The 27,760-nt window shown below is 35.6% G+C and overlaps 1 protein-coding gene across 1 annotated transcript in view; it reads right to left on the reverse strand.

The window, feature by feature from the left end:
- astn2 (astrotactin 2) overlaps nt 1-27,760 on the reverse strand; it is a 262,503-nt gene that overhangs the window by 218,169 nt on the left and 16,574 nt on the right. The window contains exon 2 of the mRNA XM_032569481.1: nt 4,750-4,937. Coding sequence (XP_032425372.1) covers nt 4,750-4,937 — 188 coding nt within the window. The remainder of the gene's footprint in view (nt 1-4,749; nt 4,938-27,760) is intronic.

Raw genomic sequence — 27,760 nt, forward strand, 5'->3', positions numbered from 1 at the left:
CTATCTCCGGCTAACGTTCCGGGCGAGAGGCGGGGTCACCCTGGACAGGTTGCCAGTCTGTCGCAGAAATATATATATATATATATATATATATATACATACATATACACACATATCATAAGTCTGATATTTAAATTGTGAACAGTGAAATGCTGCTCCACATACTGTTTTTCTACAGTATGAAATGTCTTCAACAGACAAGTGGACATGTCCAGTTACCTTCTACCTCAGCAGTTAAGACTGTCTTGTTATGGATGACTGAGAATCTTCTGTACACCAGCACTTGAAGCATGGGTCACAATACCAGAAAACCTTGCAGGACTTGGCCAATAACTATCTCGATCTATTACTTGTTACCTGGCAACTGCTCATTGTCATGAACCAGGGAAACAAGAGATATCGCCACCATATTTACTGTATGAAGAAGAAATGTGGACTATTCAGATTTTAAGCTTTAAGTCTCACCATTGAAATATTTGTAAAAAAATGACATTTCACTCTAAACCTGCAGTTACTGTATATATACATGTATAGCTTTAAATTCAGAACTTGTCAAGATAATGCAGTAAAGCTTTGTGTACACTTAATGTAGAATTGTTCCACAGTATAAAATAAAAATTATGAGACATTTTTTGAGACATTTTTGTTCGAGCTGTTCGAGTCTTTAAAATGATGTTCAAAATAGCAGGCATACAAAATAAAATTCACATTAAAAAAAAATACAAAAATAATTTATGCATTTAAAAGAAATTATGTGAAATAATAATAAAAAAAACGATTATAAACATCCTTCAAGGCATTAAGGCATGGTCAGTTTGGTGCTAACACAAAGGCAACATTCAGGCTTCGGTGGATGGATTACTTTGGGTGAGACTGGAAGGCAGAGGAACCTTGTCTGTTTCCCACCAGCCTTAGTTTTTGACCAGGACAAATAAAATAAAACACATATACATGTATATGCAATAGTCCCCTCATTATTTGGCTTTGCTAACATGTTGACTGTACCAATAAGCAAGTCAATAATCATTTTACCTTGTGTTAAAAGGAGGATGTCTGTCGACTGCTGTCACATGACGGAAAGGACAAAAAAACAACCAAAAGTAATGGGAGTCACAGAAATGGTGCTTGCGTGAATGAGAAGCTGACAACTCAATGCTGAAAAAATAGAGTTCACACTTCAGAATGGACAAAAACTGACAGCATCGACATTATAATGTTCACAAGAAGAGTCAGGAAACTCCTTAGGGCCATGAAGCCTAACCAGAACACCTTCTATCCCATTTTGAGTGCCTCCATATGTTTCCCCCTCTCCTCTCCTTTCCTATTTGCTTTACATTTGACCCAGCTCGAGACTTTATGTGTGGCTGGGATAAATAGAAAGCTAGGTTTTTTGAATCTGACAAATGACTTAGTTAGCATTTAATTATGCAGGCAGGAAAAACAGCAACCAATGGGTCAAAATAAGGTCTTGTGCAGAGCCTTGTAAAAGGGTTTCACCTTTTGCTCATGTGCAGCCGGGATTAAAAATATTACTTGGGAAGGGTTGTATTTATTCAATCAATAAAACATGATTGAAGATACTGAAGATGCAAAGAGGTATTAATTATAGAAAAAAATACATCCACAACTGTAAGTAAAGATTAACCTAGTCCAGGTAGTAAACACAAGTAAGCCCAAAATTATTCCTACCCCTTGAAGACTTAGAGCTACAATGATTTTTCACTGAGCAAAAAACTCAGTTTCTAAAAGAGGGGTGGGGGTGAGGGGGTTACGTTATCCTATGAATTCATTGGTTGTGACTTTGGTCTTCTTAGGCAATGTGACTCACCTAAATATGAAATATTATGAAGCCTGCTGAAACCATAAAAAGGGGAAAAAAACACTATGAGCCATCTTCTGCTGACAGATGTGATTTATAGAAGTCAGCTAGCAACATTTCCATATTGTAGAATGTGAGAATGTGTACAACTTCCTCAAATAAATGTCTGGTACAAAAATATAATCTGAAAGAAATCTGAAAACATATGAAATAATGATGGGGAAAAATTAATTGCACTCTTAGAGTTTAAATCAATAAAAATCAAATTTTCTTCTGACAAGCAGAGTACACTCTAATTACCTATTCTTACTTAAATTATGTTTGTATGCTTTACTTAAGTCTCACTAAACTGTTTAGTCAACTCAAGTAATGTGAGTAAAGTACATATTTGGCCTGAGGAAGGTACAAGACTAAGTTATTTTGAGTAAACTGGATTTGAATATTTTTGTTACTGGAGTGAATGCGTCAACTCAGAAGTGCACATTTGCAGTAAAGTGCAGGAAGCTTCCAGAATGTTTGTAGACTTGTATGTCGGCTAAAGGTGAGTTATTCGTCTTCAGTATGTTTTCATGTGACATACTGTATATGCCCAGTGTTGTAGTACTCAAAATTCTGTAAAGTTTTAATCTATATCTTGTTGCGCACACATGCACATGAGTCTTCTTCATGTCTTCCGTGTGAAGAAGACTAAGGGTTAGGGGCACCTTGACACCCTAACCTTAACCCTTTCACACCTCTTCACTTACCGTAAACTGTACTGTTTATGTAAGTTAGACTAACTTGATGTATTGGAGTTAAGAAGAGGATAATTTACTTGCTATTTCTAAGTTGAAACAACTTCACTAAACTAAGTTAATTTAACTTCACTCGATTAAGTTCATACAACAAGATCTTAAGTACACTGAACAAGTATATATTAAGTGAACAAGACATAAGAATAGTAGTTAAACTTACTTATATTTTTCAAGGCAATCGGTTTCCAAGATTTTTTAAAGTAAAGTCAACTTGTCAAATATTAGAGTGTATGCAAAAAATTCCACAACACTGGATTATGTGACTTTTAGCATTCTTTTGAAACTGTCAAAAGACAGATCATGAAAAAGGGTACTGCAATGAAATTGACCCTTATTGTATTTAAGTTTGCAGAAGGAAGGATCCCAGTATCTTGCAAGTAATCACAGGTGAAAAGATTCACATGAAATAGACACAATAATGATTAAATATCTAACATGTATCTTATAGCAAACATATTGGTGAGATCTATCCTTACCTGTTATGGAATTTTCTTCTTTTAAAAATTCTTAATATTACTGTAAGCTGTATTTTTTTCTGACTTTCATTACTTGCATTAACCTAAAATTAACACTAATTTGAAGATCCTTGTTTCAGCACCATGGGAACAGGAAGATGTAGGTGAATGAGATACACTAAATATACCCACTGAAGCATTAAAACATAACTTTAAACTCCTGTTTAATTATTTTTTTAAAAATAATTTCATGATATGCCAATCTTTAACACACCACTGAAGAGGGGACAAAAATGTTGAACACTTAGAGCTGTAAGCAGAGAAAGTAAGAGGAACTGAGAGTACACCGACATGAACACGAAGAGGACAAAGGACTGTTAAAGACAGGCAGGTTACAGAAATAGAGGAGGAGGAGCAGGAAGAAAAGGTGAGGAGGAAAAGAAGTTAGCAGCAGAAAAGGTGTGACACATGAGAATTAATCTGAAAATTCGAACAGATGAGCAGCTGTTAAGAACAGAGGCTGATGAAGAAGATGATTTGGGGAAGCTAGCAAATCACAGTAAAGACAGCTCATAGGATGGCAGAATGCATCCATAAATGTACATTTACAAATGGAGATTTTTGAAAAATTCTAAAGAAAGAAAGAAAACAGCATATCAAAATAAATTGAAGAAGTGGTAATAAAAACTAGTCAGACAAAGAATTTTGGAAGTGGCAAACAAAATAGCAAAAATAAAACTGTAGAACATCACTAATGTGATGTTCCACACTTTTGGTGTTAGTGATAGAAGCGACAGCTTATACTCTGAAACATCAATCATACTGCAGCAAAGCAATAAACCCGTGCTGCAAAATTTTCCAAAACACATGCAAAGCTAGATACAAGAAACAAAAACCAATCACACTGAAACTATTATAACCACATGCTTAAAGCTGGGTAACTTTCACAAAATTGTGTAAAAAAAAAAAAAAATTAAAAAATTTATAAAAGTTACTTCAGCTTTAAGGTTAGAAAATTCATAATTCACAGTAATTAATTAACCAGCTTCCAGAATACATGAAAAAATACAGCACGATAATGAAACGCTCAGCTCGGATAATTAAAGATCTTAACCTGCACACCCACCCTCGACCTTGTCTGTGACGCCATAGAGCTGTCTCCAAACTCTTTAACAGCACACCCCTCTTCAATGCCTTTGAAAACCCCAAGTTTACAAGAGATGTCAAACATCTGAAAAACTAATTGCCACATTCATAATCTCAAAGAAAAACCTCTCACAAAGTATAAACTGTCTAAATATAGACTAAAGTGGCTGGTAAGCATTACCTTCAAACCATCAATAATGGAGGACCTCTTTAAACATATTAGTTTGTGGGAAAGTAATGGATTTTAAATAAAATCATGCCATCCAAAAAAGCTTGCCTGTTTAAACTACGTGCTAACATTCTGAAAGAAAAAATAAATAAAAAAGCTATCATATCGAATCTATTTTGTAACCCCATCAACCTTTTATTGGTGTCTGTGGATGTTAAAACTTTAAAACAGGACCGCTTCTAAGATATCGTGGAAAAGGGAGATAAGGAGAAAGCATGCATATTGTTGAAAAAAGAAAGTGTCAAACTTGTAGAAAACAGACCATGTTTTACAACTACAGCCATTATGTTTCAGTCGAGAACCTACCATAACTGAGATGTGAAGCAGATGCATGTGCTCGTGCAGTGCATGAGCTGGGTCCCGAGCTGTGGGCTGTGTCGTCTGTGCCAAGAGTTCAGGCTCAGTCATGGAGACGTGGAAGTACAGCGTCCCGTTTTCCAACCACTGTTGCTTCCAGTGCACCTGAGAAATCTCCTCTCCCGTACCTGACATCTCTGAAAATCAAAAATGAGAAAGAAAAAGAAAAGCAGTTTTTCATATAAAAATGTAATAGATATAACTGAAAAAATAGAGGAAACATGCAAATTGTAATAAAATAAAAAAAACATTAAGGCTTTGGCATAGGTCTACATTTTTTTCTAAATAATAGAACAATTTTTAATAAGGTTGAGGTTCAGGTTCCGATTTTTAACGTCAGCCTGTTTTGTCCATTACAATGTTGTTTTTCTGTTTGTTGGGATCTTACTTTTGTCCAAGTTTCAACCATTCAGCTGTTGCAAAATGCATCAGCATGATGCTTCCACTTCCATGCTTAACAGTTGGTTCAGTATTCTTAGCTTCTAAAGTCTCATCTTTACTCTTACAAATATTGTGGCCAGATAGCTGAGTCTTTGTCTCATCTGACTACAACAGTTCTACATGACTTGCCCATGTAGGTAGCAACTATTTGTTGCTCAAAATTGAAGGTGTTCCTTTTGAAATAGGAGCTTCTTTTTTAATTAGTATCCTCTCTGCACATTACAATTTAAAACTGACGTTTCTGCAGAGAGCGACACAGTTTGACAAATTTATAATAGGCTGGAGTATTGGTGGTGAGTTATTCAACATTCTAACTAATTGTCTTTTATGTGAGAGTAACAGCAGGAAGCAAACCAAGTTATATTAGCTCTACCGTAGGAGTCAAATATCTGTCCAGAGTCATGCTAGGTCCTTGTTGTGGGCTCAATGATTCCGTTTTGTTCTCTCATCATTGAAGTCGGAAGCTGTATGAACAATTCACCATCACAAAAAAGTTCTAAAAGCCCAAAATTAACCATTTTCATGGCTATGTGTTTTGAATGGAACTCCAACTGTTTCATAAATTAGTTTTTGAGTCATGTATGAACATAAACCATTTCTTTTCAACACATCGCAACAGATGCTACACTTCACTGAGACAAAATAGGTGCCGGACTAAACAACAACATATAAAAACTAATTCTTTTAGCAATCCTACATTTTACCATTTGAAAACCCACATCCAGGGCAATGCTGGGCATTGGGCTTTCAACGTAAAAGGGCAGAAGACACAGCAAGGTAAAAAGCAACAAAAACGAAGAAAAAGTCTGTAAATTGATGTGGCAATACAAAAAAAGAACACTTTTTTTTAAAAAGTTGAAAACAGAGCAAGGGAGATCACCAGTTTATCTCACTGCGGATCGTGGCAGAAGTATCCAATACTATCAAGTGGGAGTGGTTGTTCAGTAGAGGAGTACTAAGAAGCCTCAGGGAGTCTAAGATTGCAAAGTGTGATACAGTATATGTCATGTAGTGGGGAGGGGACAAGGGCATAGACATTCGTTGACATCTCTTATCAGTGGCAGGTACCGAATGACAAATGGCTTGTGGTGCAGCTGGTTATTAACCTGCTGATTCTAGGTCAGAGGACACGGGCAGCAGAGGAGAGCTACATGAGTTGTGCTCAATAGTAGCAGTGGCCTTAAGGTGCAGAGTGGGAGCAAAGAAGACTTTGGCTCTGAATTAAAGTACAGTAATACTTCTCAACACTAAATAACTAAAATATTTTGTTTTAAATATTTTTATTTTATTCCCTTTTCTTACTTAAACTTTTTCTACATGCTACATGACATTTATTTAAAGGAATAAAGCAGGTAATTTTATGATTAAACAGCAGATCACTATAATGTGAAACTGCAACATCTATGTTGCTTTTAGTAAACAATGCCCTTTTTTGCAATTATTAAGAGCAATATCTTAGCCTTGTCCTTTTTAAACATAAAATCCTAAAAATGTTTTTCAAACATGATGGGACCTCGTTCTGTTGTATGAAAATGTTGGAATCACTATTGATTTTGCAAATGTAAGATGTAACAGTTATTTTACTTAAATGTTTGCACAATCTTTGAGCCTACTGAGTTGCACTGTAGACAAATAGAGCAGCATAAACACAGATTGTTTGTAATAAAACAATTTTCAGTATATCAAATAAAGTGCTCTACACGGTTTGTGAACACAAGACAGTAACTCTGCTGTAAATTATGCTTTTCATACATAATTATTACAACAGTATTAGCTATGTGTTTATCCTTTATTGTATAAATTAGCTTTTTTGTCTTTTATGAATAAGCACTTTCATGAATGGCATTAATGCTTTTCTCATGCAGTAACTTGGACCTCTTTTTCTACCTGAGAAACTTGAGCCACCTCAACACAGACATATTTTCATACTGGGAGAATTCAACTCTGAATTTTTGAATTGTGAATTATGAAACAAATACCTATAAAATTGTGCAAAATAAACCAAAAACTTTTCCTTATGAATGGGGATTTTACAAAATACTGGAGTGATATATTCATTTGGATTTCAGTCTGTCTCTAGAAAGAATGTCCAATATATTTACATGTATAAATGCTTTAAAAAATTATTGATTTTAACCAGTAATTGTTTAATCACATTTACCTGAACAATAATCTTGTCTCTCAGAGAGTTCTGAATATATCAAAACAACTTCACTCCTTTCATTGTCCTAGAAAATGCCCTATGCTTTTGCTGACTACAGGTTATGATAATATTTTGTAGAGTGCAGAATTCTCAAATGCCATAACTGCTGGGCGATTATTGAGCTCTTTATGAGTAATCTGTGGGTTGAAGATATGCTACTTCACCTTTACCCTTGACAGGAGATAAAGCTTTGTCTGCTGGGCCAATAGTGCTGTGCCTCCCGCCATCTGTTCATGTGGTAAATACTGCATATCATGCAAAAAAAAAAAAAAAAAAAAAGATGGATTAAACCTTGCCAAACCATATATATACTGTATATATATAAAGTGTTTCTTCTCTAACCTAAAAAAACCCCTTTTTTTGAAAGATGGTGGGGCAGTATTATTTTTTTTGTTTTATTGTTCCACGGTATGACTGTTATGTAGATGAGTAAGCATGCTATTTTAAGAAAGAACAGTATCAGTGTTTATGAGCATATGGCGTGAGTGTGTGTACTTGTTCTTCTCTTTGTGCTACAAGGTTCATCATTGGGCATGGATCCAGATGTTATTTATGAAACATAGGCATATGGTCCTGGGGGTTTACTATTACTTTGTATGAAAAGCTATAGATGTGTGTATGCTTAGAAATGTGCACACATTAGTAAACATGACTGATACTGATAAGCAACAACGTCAGCAATGCCCAAGTGCACAATGAGCCCAAGTGCAGCCCAAATGACTTGTAATAATAGCCATTACATTGGGAAAAAAATATATATTTGTACACTAAAATAAATTTTCTGAAGTCGATTCATCTGCCAGGGCTTAGGGTTGTTGTCATGTTTCTCCAATTGAAGACTACTATGTGTCAATTTAGGAATTTGTTGATGGTACTAAGTTCGAAACCCTTACAGGAAGACAGATATTGCTACTTCTGGTATTACGTAAGATTCACATAAAAGAAAGTGTTGCTCCAACTCCTCTCAACAGGTTCAAAGCCCCGACCAGCGAGTCTTCCTGTGGCTTCATTCAGAAAAGGAGCAATGGCAATCCCAAAGTTGCAAAATTTCCCTTAAAAAATTAAATAGGAATAAGAAAAAGTTGTACTTTCGGGTCGTGTTGCACATAATAAAAACAAAAACAAAACAAAACAAAAAAAAAAAACTACTGCAGTGGTGTCTTCTATCTGCATCTTCTGAGCACCCATGCCAGGTTCTAATAAAGGTTGAGACCCCACTGCACTCAGTAATTAAGCTACTGGCTGAGCAGTGTGCTGTTGGTCTTCCTGCGTTAAAGGATGACAGATCAGCAGACCCGTTTTGCTAACCTGACATAGTGCACATATGCACAGTGACTTTAGTTTTCCACAATCAGAATAGCATGACCCGGAGCGTTACATGCAGGCCGTTCAGATAATCAACTGGCATGAAATCGCTTACTCATTTGCATTACAAATTCACTCCATATGAGCTGAATCGTATTGGGGCATTTACATGACACATTTTTATTCACATCGGTCGATTTTTTTCCGATTACTGATGTCCACGTAAACATACCTAGTGACAAAACAATGAACCCTTCAACGACATATCCCAACCAATGCAAACGCACCGGAATTGACAAGCAGATGACATGCAGTAGTTGTACAAATTTTGTCTTTTTTTGATGGGCTCAATGACACAGTTACTTTATTAATCTCTCCCACTGCATCCATCACAATTACATGCAGATAATCAATTGTGATGTCATTTAGCAGCTTCTTTCAAGGACTTCCTGTAGGACAGCCAGTAGCTTACTGAGGGGTTGGCAGCAGTGATGACAATTTCATCTTTAACCCATTTTAAACAATTAGTCTTAAAAGGTTTGATTTTCTGTCTTCAATCCATTCATACTCACAAATGCTTACTGTCTATTTGAAAGTGGTTGCTGAAACTTAAAATCAAAATCCCATTTAAAATTTGTTGTTTTTTTATCTTTGCTAAAGAAATTGTGTTATATGGAGAATCAGAGCAATATGTGACATCGTAAGTCACAGAAAAGCTGAAAGGTGTGGGATTTACTGCGCAGTGAAACAAAGACAACACAGATGTCTATATATGTAGGGAAAACATAACAAGAAATCCAACAGGATGAAAGGAGTTGGCACAGCTGGCATCTATCACATATATACAAACCAACATTGACTGTTCTTCCAACGTGGTCTCACAATTATTCACCAACCCAAACAACACATAAGATGAACAGATATATCAATGACATGTGGCAACTTTAAAAGTTTTCTTACTATGCTCTGCCCTGTTACAGCTTAGAAGACTGAAACTCACCAGTCGTCATTTAGAACTAAAAAAGGTGCTTCAACTGAGAGGGCAAATGTCCGAAAATGAAGACTAGCTGCTTTTTTTTCTGAGCTCTTATATATATACGATATATGTGCTAAGTCAACAGCTATACCAAATTTTTCATAATTTGAAAGATACATTATGCCTGACACAGTTACTTAGCTTTATTATAAAAACATTGAGATGTTTACAATTCAGTTCCCAATCATATCATTATGCATTTAATAAAGTGACCAATATTGACCATTATTAACTAGGCCCACTTGCAACATGAATGCATAAATAAATTCACTAAAGAATTTAACCAAAACAAATTTCTCTACATTATGACATTTGTTTTAGATGTGAAAAACTTCATAAAAAGTACTTTGTAAAAAAACCTGGTTTCTATAAGCAAAAGGAAGATGAATACCTTTCCAAACATACAGTACATACCAGATGAAAGCTACAACAGAAATAAAAAAACATTCAAGTTAAATTAGTGTTTTGTACATAGAAACACAGTCTTGTCCATGAGCTAAAACTTGCTCTTAAATTTGATAGAAATGGGCTACTGTCTACTTCAAACAAGAAGCTGTGAAGACCCATGGCTCATTAGTAAATATAGTTGAATCATCATACACCAGTGAACTTCAAGTCTTATGAAAACCTATTTCTTAGGGGAATTAAAAACATACCACCCTCTCTTTGTTAATGATGATACAACCCGCATACTCTTGAAGCTCACCAGGCACATTTAAACCATGAAGAACATCACATGAATTTTAAAAGAAGACTGTGTTTTAACACAGCTGTACATCTTGGGTTTATGGGTGACTCAGTGTCTCACTTTATATCAAATATATCAACATCACACTATCGGTGCACACAATACTAATATTGTTTGCTGTGTTTATATATTTTTAAACTATTGTGAGCTAACACTTTCAATGCCAGTGAAATGATCAGCTTGCATCACTGAGAAAAATGTATTAATTTAAAGCAATATGTACAAGTAATATCACCACTGTATGTTACACACACACTGCCCCTAACCACAGTTGTTTGTTTATGGGTGCATGAGCTATAATTGCACAACTGTGAGCAAACATAAAATATGGAAACATATTAAAGAAGACACAAATGACCAGCATGCTAGAGTTTTATGCTTTATGGTTTTACAAGGCTAGGGCAACAGTTTTTCCAAAGTTTTCTACCTTTAAACCAAAATTCTGGATGAAAAACTGATACTATAAATGTCTGAATCTGATGTGTAAAATGGAGGAAGAGCTGAAATCGCTGACATAAGGGACTGAATCTGTGTCCAAATGTTCAGCTGATGGGACACCTGACAGAGTGCTGTCTCTTCAATAATGGTTCCAATGTGCTGGTTCAGCTCAGATAACCCTGAGCTAGCGAGCTCTCATCTTGAGCATACAAAGCTTTTTTTCTATACGTTTTTAAATTGCCTTTTATTCCCTATGACAACTATTTATTCTCTTATTTTACCTATGTGATGTTTCACATTTTTGTGAAAAATTATCATTTTTGTGATAAAAGAATTAACTGAATATAAATCAACTTACCAACAATCTCTTTTCATTCTACCTAGTACAGATCAATATGATAGATTTCCTGAGTTTACATTTTCTTTGAGATAATCGAGACAACTACATTTCCCATGCTTATTTCGGTCCATCATAATAAAAGGTTGTTTTGAACTTGATGAACTTCTTCAAACTGTCATATGTGTTACACATATGACACATATTTACACATATGTGTCATATGTATTACACATATGACACATATTTACACATATGTGTCATATGTGTAAATATGACACATATTTACACATATATAGCTTTCAGCTAATAAATTCTTAGTTGCCAAAAATCTAAATATTACATAAAACTGGGTCCAAATATGTTAAGTGTAAGGAAAATGGTAGTAGGAAAATATGCAGCCACAACAGGGATAACCACAGCATTGAAGATCTTGTCAAGCCAAACCCATCCAAGAATTTGGGAGATCTTAACAAGGAGTGGATTGAGCCTGGAGTCAGCACATTCAGAGCAAATACACAGAAGAAGAATCCTATACATGGGCTACAAATATCAAATTCCTTGTGTCAAGCCACTCCTCAACCAGTGACATTAGACACAACATTAGAAGTGACTTACCTGCGGGGAGGAGAAATTGGATGCCCAAATCAATGTTGCCCTATATGTAAAAAAGTAACCGTCAAGAAATAAAGAAATCACTTACACAGAACCTGTCTGACAACATAAAATCGGGCCTGGACATCATAGGGCCCACAAACAACCTTCGACAGGTCTGCTTGACATTGTGGTGCAAGTGGAAAATCCATTACTTTGTTATGTGCACAAAATATAATGACTGAGCACAAATACCCTGCCTGTTATATTCATACTTTGTAGTAAACTCTGGCAAAATTCTTTTCAAATATAGCTTTTTGCAAAACATTCTTTACTTTTTTGCTGTCTCTTAATTTTAGCCATTGCTTGAATGTTTCCCCTAATACTCCATTTTCAGTGCTTAATCAGAAATGCTCCGTCTAATTCTAGCCTTACTGCTGCATTCATATTAATGTATTTTTTTGCTTTGAACAAGAGCTACTTCTTCCATGAGGTGCAACCACTCAGAAATGTATATTCAACAAGACAAGCTTTACCAGCACCAAAGAGTTTGAGTATAAACACAACATGGCAGATGAAACCTCCATTTCTAAACATATGCTGCCTCATGAAAGAGGAGCATGACACGTACAGGAAAAAAAAAAATAGATAAACTGTTGCTTTTAAGCATGTTTACCACCACTAAGGATCTGCTAAAATACAGTCAGCTTAATCTTAGCATTACTACATGTCTGCATGCTGATTACTCCTAACAAGATCTTACAATAATTTCTCATAATATAATTTCAATCTGCAGGGACCCAAAACTTTAAAAACATTTAAATGAATAAAAACAACAACTGCCCCCACATAGATCATCAAAATAAAAAAATAAAAAATATATTTTGCAAGAAATGTATTGTCTGACATTAGTCAATGTTCACATCAATCAATAAGTGTTACACTGCAAACCCCCAGCTTACAGCTCTGTTACTAATTAGCTGTTGCCAACATAATGAAATAAAACATTTAAAAAATCAGTTTTTTTCCCCCCAAAATTCTCTGTTGAGTCTTGCAGATCAAGTCCACATCTCCTCCTTTATCTGCCCTGACTAACACTACGCTTCCAATGAGGGATTTTGATTGCCATCTCTGGTTCAGCTGAGATCCTCTCTATAAACAGTGCTGTGATTAATGTTTCTGCTCCTTATTTGCTTTCAGTTCATACAGGCTGCTCTGCCTACTCAGATGTTTGTCTGCACTTTAAAGAAACATTTTCACTCCAACAGTCCCATTAATGGTCTCTGCCCAGCTGCAGCTCAGATCTGTACAGGATTATGCTCATTATCAATGGATGCAACAACAGAATTGCCTCCAGAAATCATGAAACTCTTAGAAGTGCTCTGTACCACCAGCTGTCCCAACTGAGAGCCCTTTGTGATTTGTCTGCCCTCTAAAACTTAGAGGTTAATGATAACCCATAAAATACTGGAGATTCATGTGCGTGCATGCATGAAGAAATCTCGTTAACTGTGTATGTTTTGGACTTCATCCAGCATAATGACAGGTGATAGAAAGTTACCCAAAAATATAAGTACATGAAAAGCAGCGTTGAACCTGGCTTGTTCTTAGTCTATAAGGCATTCTTCTATATTAAACTGGTGTGAACTGTAAAATATTGTGAGTGTTGGTGGGTGTCCACTGTAAAAATATGCTTCATCACTTCTGCCCTGCTTTGAGCTTTCTGTGCTTTAAGACAGCATTTACAGTCACACCTCATTAAATGGACACCTCATTAAAGTACACCTCCTGCATTCAATTATCTATATTGAAATTCATCTACAATTATCTAACTACCGGTACTTAAATTTTGCTCATTAAACACTGCTTAGCTAGTATATAACATTTAGACAGATATTATTTTTTTCGGGTCATGAATTGAGCAAATCTGACCAAATTTCCAGTCATTTCTGCTCTGGCCACTTTCTAATGATGGTTCAGAGGAGACAAACATAAACACCTAGTAAAAATGCCTAAAAAAAACAGTTAATGACTGTATGTCTGGCCAAAACTGTGCAAAAACCAATCCCCGAGTTTAATTGATTATTTTTATTTCTACAGAAGTTTGGATTAAGAATTTGTAGATATTTTCTGATAAAATCATGGTGTATTTTGCTTGTAGCATTTTCAAATGTGGGTAGTACAACTAGAATTTAGGTGTGAGTTTAATGAGATTTACTAAAGCCAATGTTCAATGAATCTATTCCTGAACAAAAAACTGTTCATTTTGCTGTCATTTGTCATAGTGTAGTATATGACTTGACTTTAATGCATCGTGCTGTTAAAACGAGGTCATCGATACCTTGGTAAAAGTATGGCTGGTTTCAACAGGGAACCACATTTATTGGTAACCGAAGGGCCCCGACCTATTTCAATCCTTACACAGAGAGACTGCTGCTTTAGCTGTGTTTGTCCTTTTAACTAATTGCTCATATGAAATGCTAAAGTCAGCTTAAAATATCAACTGTATAATTATAATATGCTGAGTGAAGGTAGGTTTGGAAAAACAATTTGTACTGAGAAACTAAAACTTGTAAAGCTTTATTAAAACTAGAAACCAAACAAAATTCTTATTGATGTATCTCTAATATTTGCCTACAATGATATTTAAGGCACAGTCAACAATGTACCACTAGCAGACACCATAACCAGGCTGTGACCTGTTAGTTAGTGTCTGTGGGGCATTAAAACACTGAATATATTTGTTACAGTAGAGAATGACAGATGCTTGAGTTGAATTGTGTACATTCTGTAGGCTACTTTCACCTTTCTTCATACAAAAAAACACACACACACGCCCGCGCACGCCCACACACACAAAAAGACACTTGCTCCCAAAAGATTGGCATTCATCAGTGAAAAAGGTGATCATAGCAGCACAGCACCCGTGATTGTGCAAGCTTGACAGCTCCTTGACAGTTTTGTCAGCTCCACAACAAGTCGGTGTCATCAACATTTACAGTGATGAAAGCTGGCACCCTAAAGGCACTTTGCTGCCTGTCATTACAGGCCTGGTGGAACGTGCCAGTCTTATATGGACTCCAGCCCACAACTGACTGCTGAAGCTGTCTGCAGTGTGAAAGACAACACATAAAGTTCAATAATTTATGTGTTATATAAGGATGGATTCACTGATTCCAAATGCCACTGTCTGGATAAAAAAAAAAAAAGGACTGACAAAGAGAAGTGAGAGTGAGAGTATGTGTAAAAGAGAGACATGCAGACAAAGTAGTAAGGAAAGGCAGGGAGAATCTGACACCCTTGAAAAGTGTTCAGGAATATTAGCATACCTCCTAGACAATTCAAATTTTGCCTCAAACCCTCGCTGTCTGGTGTGACAGTGGCACCTCATCACACCTCAACTTCACACTCCTGCCAGCAGTTAATGGGAGATGTTGAGCAGAAGAAGAACAAACAGGTTAAAAATAATGCCTCCTTGATAAGCATTCAACAGTAGTTAATATCAAGCCCTTCTAACAATGTGATTGTACTATTGGGAGTTTAAAGTCACTGAGTTGATTTTCTACACAATTGCATTGTAAGCTGGATTGATTCTTCTTCTGATGTAAAGTTGATAGAATTAATTGTTAACATAAATGGGTCTTAAAAACGTTATTCAGATAATTTCCCTCCACATAAATATTTATTCTGGGAAAACTTTTTTTCACATTATGTGAACACCAAAGTTATTCAATTTAAAAATTGCATCATTCTACTGTCAGACAAGTTCCTTTCTATTTACTAATTCACTCTACTAACAGTGAGACTGAAGAGCAGTGTCTCGACACAGGTGGTTAATTGGAGTACTACAGGGAACTGTACCCTTGCCATTACTTTTCCTTCTGTACACCTCAGACTCTGAGTACAAGTCTTATGATCTGCATAAATTCACAGAAAACTCGGGTCTATAAGAAGAGGAAAACAGCTTTGTGGGAACAATAATTTAATCTTGAATGTCCACAAGACGGAAGATAATTGTAGATTTTTGAAAAAGGAGAATCATATTAAACATTATTTCATCATAGGGCAGGAAGTGGAGGTGGTAAAATTACCTTGGTGCTCACCTATACAACAGACAGGACTAGAGACAACAGTGAAGCCATCTACAACAATGGACAGAGTACACCATGTTTTGTGAGGAAGTGTTTACAAAAAGATCCTGAAGATCTTCTCTAAGTCTTTTTTAGAGTGTGATGTTTTCTACAGTCATCTGCTGGTATAAGAGCATCAGAGCCAGCATCAGAATCAGCATCACAGCCAGCATAAGCCAGTGGCTTAAAAGCTCCGACAGCTGAAAAGAAGGCTGGTTTTGTTCTGGGAAGTGTCTCCACAGATCATTGTGCAAAATAGGATGCTTGGTAAAACGAAAAACAATATGGACAGATCTCAACATCTTTTTGCCACACAGTAAGTCAATAGAAGACTGCACACAGAGGGTTTTTTTCTTCTCTGGATCTGCTGCAACATAGACTGCTACAGGACATCCTTTAAGCTCACTTCCAGAGTCATATAATTCTTTAAAGAAACTCGGGTATTGAGAGCTCCTATAAATGCCTGTTTATTTCTTTGAGATTCTTTAATTTAATTATTGGTGTTATTTGCACTATTACTTATAACTACTCATTTTATTCTTGAATAAAGAATAAAAGGAGTGCCCCTACTACTGAGGGTTGCATAGTGGACAGTTGGTTGCTGTGCTGCCTCGCAACAAGAAGGTTTGAACTGGGGCTTGAGGTCTTTCTTCTGTTGCATTTTCTCTACATAAACAGTGGCAGATCCAGTTCTGTTGACTCACCTGTTACCGCCTGTTAATCTGAATGAAATTCCTCTCTAGCTTTGCATATGATACTTTGAACACATTTTAATATATCATAGTAAAGGTTATAAAGTGAAACATTTAAGTAATTTTGTTCAAGAAGTCTCACGCAATTTTCATTGTAAGAGAACTGGTTAAAACTACTGGTTAAAGCAATAAGGTATTGCTTTATTGCAAGACAATAAGGACACAATAAGGTCTTGTCTAATCTTATGCTTCAGACATTACCTAAAATAAGTGTGTGTTCAGTTAAAATAGAAGGTGGAGGAGGGATGTTGTAAGAGCTGGCAGAACAAGTGCAATTTTGTTCCCAAGTTTTTTGAGAAATCTTCTGTCAACAAAATGCCGTGCCAGTGCCAGAAACATGTGCAGGTGATGCCCAAACCCAGTGCAAGTCCCCACTGTGCTCCATCACAACAGCAACTGTTAGACTTTGCACTGGCGACCTCCTACAGAAAACCAATCATAACGTTGGAGGCCACCACTGTGACCCAGCATGAAAAAGGAGGTGACTTATGACCCGAGAATATAAAACCATAGTAACAATATTAGTTGTAGTGAGCGCCTTAGTGAAAGTCAAATATTTGTTGGCCCTACGAATGCCAAGACATAGCCACAGAGCCTTTTATAACTTGAGAAATAACAAACAAATACATAAAAACATTTAAAGTTGACACAACACTCTTAAACATACTTTGAAAAGAATGTCAAACCCATTTAACCTGCAATACAAAAATATATTCAGCTGTGCCACAATGTATGAATGAACCTATATTCTGAGGTAAGCGAATATCTATCTAGCTATCTATCTCATAAAACAGATAAACATTTACTGAATCATTTCATAAAAAGCTAAAAAGTAAGGAATTACTTTGTCGTACAAAAAAAAAATTCTGTCCAAAATCTTTTGTGGAGTAGCTGAATTGCTGAATTGTTAAAACTTTGGAGCAGCTCTTCTTTTGATCTGGGGCTAACAGACCTCTGGGAACCTTTTGTGACAGTGTAAATAGAATAAACAAACTGCTGCTCGCCACTGGCCCTGCTGTGCCACAGTGGGAACTGGATTACCCCTCATTACCATTAACTGCATTATATTGTGTGTGTCAATGTAGGATCAGTGTTACCTTATTTTCTTTACGTACAAATGTGCTTGTGCTCAAGTTGTTCAAGTTTAGCTCAGTTCCTTATAACCCATTTAAAAATACTAATTTATTGTGCAAGAGAATCCTCATACAGTTTCGTTTTGCCATAAGGATATTGTATAATTTCCCCACAAAAAACTGCATAAGTTTATTGTTTGGATCCATAAACACTTTGTTCCTTACACTTCTCAGGATTAGTGAGGCAGAGTGCCAAAGCAATGCATGAACCCTCCCACTCCTAATGTATTTAAAATGATGCATTAACAAGATAAACACTCCTCTTATCTGCTGAGTGCATACACGTCTTTTAAAACACTGCAATCCTATTAAAAGGGACCTGTTCTTATTTTACATTTCCTACACTCACTCCTAGTATAAAGGGAGCTCTGTTTGTTCATGGCGTTCTGACGGTGTCACAGTGGGACGTTTGGGTATAACAATAACACAGAGTTACTAATCCCTCGCTTTGGCCTCCTCAATTATGATGTCAGTAAAATGAGACATGAACTTGTACAAGAAATCTAAACAGTCTACAATGGTTTTATACCCTCACAGACATTACAGGAAATTAAATAATATTTTTTTTCTAAAAAAGAAAGAAAAATGCTTTAGCTGTTTTGTCATTTCTATTTAGTCTATAAAACCAGCCAAAATTCAAAATGCTTTCTTAAGTGAAATATACCAGATTGTTTCAAATGTGCAAAGTACCTTAAAATTAAGGGTTTGGGAGAAATATGTTTCTCAGTAACAGTGAAGTTTACTGTAATAAAGTCACAACTTAAGTGTAGATGATTAAACAATTAGTTCTGATAATTGTTTAATCATCGTAACAAAGGCTATGTTTTCTTCTTGTATCATTTCACTTATTACCATTTAAATTGACCAAACTTTAATAATGATTTTCAGTTTAAATTTTAAATAAAGGAAATCAATCTTATCCCTGGCACAGACATAAATTAAAGCTTAATCTCCTTCAGCCAGGAAGGAGTGGATTATTTACTTTCCTTGGAGCTTTACCAGCACAGCTACTACAGTTCAGACAAGAAAACAAAATGTGTTAAAGTCTTGTGTCTATGACACTGGCAACAACATCTCTGATGGTGTAATAGGCAAAATAAAGTAAATTCAGGGTTCAATCAAAATTGTACCTTTGAAAAGTTACAACTGCCACAAGACAATTTAATGCACACCATGATGTTGGTATGTTTATGTAAAGACTTTTATGTAAATGATTCAAATGATTCAAAATGATTCAAATTTTTAATTACCCTTCCATATTTTACTACAGAAAATGCATCTACTAAAAGTATTTTTATGATACTTTAAGTAGTTTGTTCAATAAGTCTACTGCAAGCATTCATGCTTTTTTTTCTAATGGCATTTAACTCATATCTCCCCTGACTAGTGATGCAAGGGTTGTTTCTTGGTCAGTAGTTTTATATAGGACTCCTAAAAAACTGGATTTAGCTGTGTACACAATGCGTCATACACTGGCACAGACAAGTAAACCTTTCAACAGTGGGGAAATGTACCAGTATTTTCAAGAACTGGCTGTGGACAGTGGTAGTTAAGTAACTATGGGATTATTTATACCCCAGATGTTTACTCTGACTACAGTTGGTGTCAACTCAGATTTGAGAAAAGATTTAATTGAAGTTAAGACCCAAAAGCAAAGATAAATTGATTGTTGAATTCAACTAAAGTTTTATAGCAGTACATGTTAGCTTATTCACTCAAATAAGAAAATTGGGTCTCTTTGGCCATCTATGGTTGTACACTAATTATTAATTTCTACCAATGTAAAAAAAAAAAGTCAGTCATTCTAATCTCTCTTTCTGGCTGCAGGATTTGGTATCTGGCCTAGCCAAATGGCTAAAATCGAGTCCTAATCCTTCTTTCCTCCCTGCAACTCAAACTGCTGAGTGCCATCCAGTAGCTGCAGGAGTAGAACAGGCTTCTTGTTCTCCACCATCTCAGCAATTGTTTACCTATTTATCTGGGCAAAACAAATCAAGAACCAAGGCAGAAATACTAAGCATGCATGAAGGTGAACCAAGGTACTATGGTACAAGTGTCCATGTTGTGTCCTATGTGATGAAATACTCTTGAATCTTTTCAAGCCCTGTGATAATGTTTTATTTTTTAAGTATTATTTACATAGAATTAGCTTCCCTGTCATTACTGGTTTGATGCTCTTTGCAACCATTTTGTTACACATGAGTGCACTGTTAATCTTCATAGCTGCTTGCTGCTCTTGGTTGTCTTTACAGCATTTCCAACAATATTTTTATTGTCTTTTTTACAGATATACCTGCCATATAACCAATACAGTCAACACGACCAACAAACACCCTCTTAGATACATATCTGCATAAATTCCTTTAAGTATACAGGAGATAATAGTCCACTGCTGAGGCTCCCTTGTTTAACATTATGATCTGACATTAGTCTTGTCTTTAGCTGACTTCTTTGTCTTGAGACAAGTTCACTCCTTCAACAAAATTCCGGAAGGGTCTCCAAATGCTTTCAAATAATTCACTTTTCCCTTTGTGGAGATATGTTATGTGTTCCAGAGGTAAAGTATTCAGCATTTGCCTGATCCATTGTTTGACACCTGGTCCTGTTGTTCTCTTCTAGAATAGTGCTATCAGTCTTTTAGCTTGTAGTAGACACATATCAATCAATAGTTGTTCTTCTTTACAGCATTTCATTTGCTTTAATATCAAAGCAACTCTTTTTCCTGTTGTACTACAGAGTCAGTGCTCTCCAGACTCTGCCCCTGGTCCCTCAGGACTCTTTCCAAAACTCATTCTGACTGCCAATTTGCAGCCCCCAACTACGGTAGCAACACTTGCCAAGCTGGTTACTGGCACATGATGGTACAAAGAGGAGGCATCTTCTGCTATCCAAGTGCCTGCAAGGACATCTCCACCTTGCATCACTAGCTACTTCAAAATTAGTTATGTCAACATCAACAACTTTAATAAGTCAACAATCAAGGACTCACAAAGGTGACGTTCTCTTCCAATGCGAGTCAGATTCTGTCAAAACAGAGAAAACCATATATGACCTCTGATTCATTATTTCTGCTATGTTTTTGATACCCTGACAGCTTCACATTGATTTTAGGGGATTTATTGAAACGGAAATGTCCGTCTTGATGCCGTTTCTTCCTTTCATCACCAACATAAACTTATTTAAGAAGACCACATCAACCCATCTGTCTCCGGAAAGTATATTTTTCTATAAAATGAAAAAGTAAAAGAAAGATGAACTGATTGTTACAGCTTGACGTCTAAAGATTTCATCCTTAACCTTGCTCACATGTTTTTGATTCTGCTAGTCTCACATTTTCTCATCTTGCTTTATGTTATGGCAATACATACATTTACAAAATGCTACTGTGTAGCATACAACGTCCATGTGTTAAACAAAGGTAACCTAGCTATCCTATTGGATATTTTTTTTTTCTTTTTAAACATTAATATTATAAATAAACAAACCTGTAACTGTATGTTCAAGAGCAATGCAACGTGTGCCGTATGCTACAGAAAAGCCCCAACAAATAATGAGACTACTGTATGCTCATTTTTAAAAGTTAATTAATTTTCTCGGGGCATGGTTGTATCTTGTCTGATTAATGATTGCAATGCCACTGGCATACTGGCTCCGGGGCCTGTGTCACAGAAGATAAATCAGCGGTGCAGTAAAAAATGCTGTGCCCCACCTGTCTTCAACATGTTCACTGCAACTGGCTTCCTGACCCGCAACACAATTAAGAGGGACCAGGGGAGTACAGGCTCATAGGCCAAACACTTTGTTAGTTATAAGACAATGTGAATCAGGTAAAAATGCAGAGATGATCTAGCTATCTTTGTTAATTGGTTATGTTCTCTATCTTTGTCCTTGGTTTTGCTTAGGAGTCCTTAATTGGTAGTCAGGCTGGTGATATTCAAATCTCTGAGTTAATGTTTTTAAAATTTATTCAGTTAATTATTTAAGGTTTCACTCAACATATCTCAATATGAAGAACCGCCAATTTATCAAGACATAGCTCAACTAGTAATTAACATTAAGACCATTGCACAATGTGATCAATCTGATCAGACCTAAAACTATGCCGTTTTAGGTCATATATATTCTATATTTCACAAATATAGAAGTGAAACTATCTATATTTTTGTATGATCACACTTTTTGGGTTTGAATGTGCAATATTTCCATTTACAAGGTGCAAATATTGTTGTATGTACAATATTTCCAGTTTATGCATTAACAATTTCTGAGTTTATTATGCCAACATTGAAGATATAGCAGTCAGAGCAAGACAAATCGAATACCAAATTTGATTCCAAGTACACATGGATTTTTTTCTTTAAAAGAAAGGTGCAAAACTTTAAGAAAGGTCATGAAATATAAACTTTTTTTTTCTTCTCTTACAATGTATTGCTTCATTTAGTTTGGACAATGGGGTAAGCCCAGTAAAAAATGTCATGGTAAAAAGAAAATGGAAAAAAAAAAAATCTGTTTCAATTCCAGGTTTTTATGTGTCAGGATACAATCCTCTTCAAAAGGCACTACAGTTATTAAAATCTCACCTTCAGTGATATAATATAATATAATATAAAGTATTATACATTATTTAAAAATGTGAGGCCAAATAAAAAATAAAAAAAAAATTTTTAAAAGCTGTATGTGACTAACTACACGCTAAGATTTTATAACTTGTGGAATTGACTATAGGAGTAATAACTTAAAGTAGTATTATCAGTCTTAAACATCGATATCTAGGAATTTATGGGTGACTTGTCTTTGCAACATTGCTCAAGTCCGATGAGTATTTCAAAGATTTGTTTATGCACAGCTCTATTCAGGACCCACCACAAACAAATTTCAGTCTGGCTGATATTTTTTAGTGACAAAGCACTTGAAACACCATGCTTCTAGTTCTTGTTTGTCACACTGTTGTAGATTTGTAACTCTTCCACTTGCACTAAATCCTATACAAACAGCAGAGGTCTAGACCAGGTGACGTATTCAGAAAGCAGATAGCTTCTTTTTTAAACATAACGTAGCTAATACTGCATATGTAACAGAAAGATGAAACCAAGGATAAACAGCAGCTGTAGAGGCATTAAAAGAACATCTGATAAAGTTAATGTTTTGTTGAAACGTCAAATGCTAAAAATAAAATGCATCTTAAGATACATTTCTCAGCCTTGAAAAAAAACATCAAATATAACTTACTGATTAGAATCAAAATAAATAAATTTTAAAGTCATCTCTATGTCCTAAGAGACTTACTGTGCCACACAGATACCCACTGTCTGACACAATGCATAAAAGTGAACAGATGGCATTTAATCATAAATAAGTATTTCTATATATATATATATATATATGAATTCACTAAATTAGAAATTGCAAGACCAACCTTAAGTTTTCAAACATTTATAATGTGGCTGACTCTGATTGGAGGCAATATCTACCAGTCTCAAAAGAAACAGAAGCAATTTCAGTTCGATGAAGTTTCTGTAATAGCCAATAAACATGCAATTCAGTTATTTTTAAGATCTACTATAACTCTACCCATTTCATAAACAGTAAAACAAAACAAATACCCAAATACACTTCTACACACTCATTTTCCTTTGACTGTAACTAAAATGCTGTTAATTTTTATTACTTTCTTCAAATAAATTGATTCATATTATCCTCATTGTGCTTTCCTCCATTGTGTGAAACATATTTAACTCCAAAAACCTAAATCCCTTTTTTGTTTTACTTTCTTTTCTAAAGGAAAAAAAAAACAATTGAAAAATCAGTCGAATTGGCATTGCTCACTTCATTACAGTAAGAAGCTTATCTTCAGCATATGAACCCAGTGTGATTCAGTACCGCATGAGCATCCAGCTCCAAATACTGACAGTGTTGACACAAAACAGTAAATGAAGATTAGCAAAAGGTTACAGAAGAGACCTGTGGCTTTGCTGGGGTAGTTTATAATTTTATCAAAAGAAACAGAAAGGGAATAAAAAAATATGAAACAGGTTTTCAATACCTGCATTTGTTTCAAAGGGAAGCACAACAAGAGCTTTTGAAATGATGCAACACCCCACACCACCGGGGGCTGGAAACTATAAATACTTTGTAATTCAGCTGACAAAGATTTACTGATACTTCAATTAATGATTAAGACTGTAGTGATCTGTTTTTGAGCTAAACTAACTAAACCTAATCTTGTGGTTCTTTGTTTTTAAGTATTTTATTCTCTTCATGCGACCTGTTGGGTTGCAGAATGTTTTATGTTCTGCAGCAGAAAATGTCTGTTATACGGTCTTAATCCTCCCGCGGTCTTAGCGCGACACTCAGGAGGAGCAGGGAAAATGTCATGGTTGCACAGCGGGAAGTTGGGGGTGCTGCCCCGTCATACCGTCAATTTCCAAAATCACACACGCACACAAAAAAAACAAACTTGTAAAAGCCTTGTAAAAACCTAGGGGTCAGTGTGACCCCTGCTGGACCACATTCAGAGTAAAAAACTAATGGGGTCTAAATGATCCCATCTCTCCAGACTGCGGAAGTCTTAAAACTACCAGTTTACTTAGAACTTCATTGAACACAATTAAATTAATTATATAGACAGGATGCCCTATGACACCGGTTATTTCAGAGAAAAAAGAAAATTGCTATTTTAAAATATGAAACGTTTAAAACATTGTGTGAGTCATCACCTTGATATTGCAATAAAATTGAAAATAAAGCTCTGTAAATGTCCGTGCATGGCTTAAGAGGAAATGTTTCAGAACATAATTTTTGATATTTGATGTTCAAACCCAGTATGGGAACAACTGAAAACAGAAAATTATATTTCATAGTGGGTTAATTTTGTTCAGGGTAATATGTAATATTATTCTATCCCACCACACACAGCATTTTGCAGATAATTTGATTAATATAAAATGTCTTCCCTACAAATTATGTGATAAACAGCCAATTAGACCTATTATATCTTTTCTTTAACCATTGCTTTCTTCATGCCAATCTTCCAAAAAGACCAGATTTGTAGTGGCCAGAATATTCACAAAGATGTTGTTTCTATATGAATGTATTCTAACAAACCCCTAGACTTCACAGAACAGTTGTATTTACACAAAAATGAAATTGCACACAGATGGACTGCTAGTAATTAGACAACTTTTGAAAGCAACCGATTTAGCTGAATGTCAGTTTGCAGTAAAGGAGTAAAACAGGCTGACTACAAATGCAAACCACTTTTTAGGTTACTTGTAAAATAAAATGTGGTCTACAACATAAAATCCAAATTCTACAAGCTCTGTGGTTTTAACATGACAAAATTTGAAAGAAGTTTAAAATACTTCTGCAAGACCTTACCGACACAAGTATATTATGTAAAGTGAGGCAGCCATCACTTTACTTTTGAGGTCTCTCACCTGTGACCAGCAGAACAAATACTAATAATTTTACTCTATTTTTCATATTTATTAAATATATTTTAAACTGAAAATTCCCACACTTTTCAGCTGACACACAAAATGAAAATCAAATAACTGTTAGGAGATAAGCTGCAATGCATAAAAAACCTTTGACAATTTTCAGAGGAATTTAATACCACTACCTCTACCAAATATCCTTAGGCATTTTATTTATTTTCTGCTCAGCATCCATTACAGTTAATAATTCAGTAAAATGAAAAACACAAATTGGTTAATAAGTGTTGGTGTTCTCAGAAAAAAACAGGAATGTGCAAAAAAAAAAAAAAGATTCTGGTAATGATGGACTGATCAGGCTTTTACTGTGTAAAAGACCTATTGTACTTCTCTAACTATTTGCTCTTAAACGAACACCCCAAATGCAAAACATTGCAAATGAGTGACTGAATAACAAGCCAATGACAGGGTTTCAATGTGCCTCTACTACACCTGAATAGGATGCCAATTTTTGTCTGATCTCCAAGATCTACAACATCTCACTTTCACCTGTTACTGCATTAGGACATATTTTAATTTCCATAGCCAGCTGTCTACTGGAGAGGCTTCTCTGTGATTATAGCAGACAGCAAGCCCCATCAGCCAAGGTAGCTAAGTGGTCTGGCAGAGAGAAGCTCTTAGACATTGTATGCAGTCCCTGTTGATGGCAAAGGTGTATGGTGCTCATTAGACAGGCACACAATGGTCCCAGGCTATGAAAACATTGTCATTGAGAATTATATTATGCAGTTTGTCAGACACTCATGAGGATTTGCCTTCTCGGTAATCATATGTATTTTGAAGTTCATTTGAAAGATGCCCAATGTTCTGTTTCAGTTAGGATGTTTCCAATCTGTTTTCCTATATTTTAGGCTGACAAAAAGTATGAAACACTTTCACAAGTTGTTCCATTGTTGCAGAGCACCTGCTATATTTAAGAAAAAAAAAAGAACAGCGAAACATTTAAGACTTTTAACAATTGCACAAAATGTATTTTAACAGGATTTCTTTGGAAACATGTTTCTGTTTCAGCATAGGTTTGCTAGTAAGATGTCTGCTTTCTGTTTATAAATTAGCTTTGTTACACATCTTCCTCAATAAATACATTAGTCAAACAACCCTGCACTCACAGTATATCACAAGCACTATGCATGTAACCTCGACCACATGCTAGCCTCTGTCAGGCTGTGTTATTCATCTGTGTTCGACCCTGTGTGTGTGTGTGTGTTTTTTTTTTTTCTCTGTGCACCCCACGGAGCAGCACACACGATCTGAGATGCAATCGTCTCTGCTTTCTCTTCTTCACTCACACCCTGTTGTGCCACAGCTCTGTGTGTCTGAACCGAGCTAGACCTGCATCCATGCAGTCTCGTCACCTCTGATTGCGATCAAAGGTCTGTAAGTGGATTTCTATTGCACCTGAATCCACTTGACGGGCGCATTGATTCATCACTGACACATTTGAGATGTGAAAATGTAGGCATATGTGACTGATAAGTGAATGAAAATGGACGTGCCTATGTCAGTGGAACCTTATGAATTTGTGTGAGCTCAAAAATAGTTACGAGACAATTTGATGAAACAGGTTGTGTTTTTTGTTTTCGTTAGTACTGGGTAGCATTTAGTATTATATTGAGAAGTACATTATGTATTTTGTATTTTTTTATTTTCTCTGAAAACAGAAATTTTGCCTACTGAATTGATCTGCATATCTGGCCTGCAAACATTAAAAGTAGCTAATTAATAGAGTTTAAATTATGATAAAATGACTGGAGAAACTCTTAACTAACAGACATAGTAGCAGTGTTGTCAGATTATTATTATTTTTTTAACTGACTTAGAATACTTAGTCTAATATACTGTATTTCTCTACCTTAGAAAGTCATACAGAAATGAGACTGAGTTGAAATTCCTCATGTTAAGTATGAACTCTTGATCAGTGTCCCCCACTGAGCTGATATCTTAAGGATGTCCCACTCACAGCATTTTTCAAATGAAAAGCATAAAGAGTCCATACCCTCTTTCACAAAACAGTCGGCCATAATCCTGAAAATACGAGCTGCTCTCTGAGCAAGCATACTAGGGTTAGCCAAGCATTTCACAAAGCTGCACACAATCTTTAACAGGAGCAACACATGAGTGCAACATAATTTTCCTTACAACTATGAGGCTTTCTAATTGAAAAACCTGCTGGGACAAAATGTCTAGTGTTGTCAAAAGAAGGGATCCTGCATAATCAAAAACATCCCTGGTGAGTAAATTAATACAAATGACACGTGTTTTAATACACTTTAAAGTTGCTGACTTTTCAAGTATATGTCTGGCACTGACTTTAATGAAATATCTGACAAGTACTCTGCATTTACAAATT

This window comes from Xiphophorus hellerii, chromosome 8, assembly GCF_003331165.1.
Source record: "Xiphophorus hellerii strain 12219 chromosome 8, Xiphophorus_hellerii-4.1, whole genome shotgun sequence".
Classification (NCBI taxonomy): domain Eukaryota; kingdom Metazoa; phylum Chordata; class Actinopteri; order Cyprinodontiformes; family Poeciliidae; genus Xiphophorus; species Xiphophorus hellerii.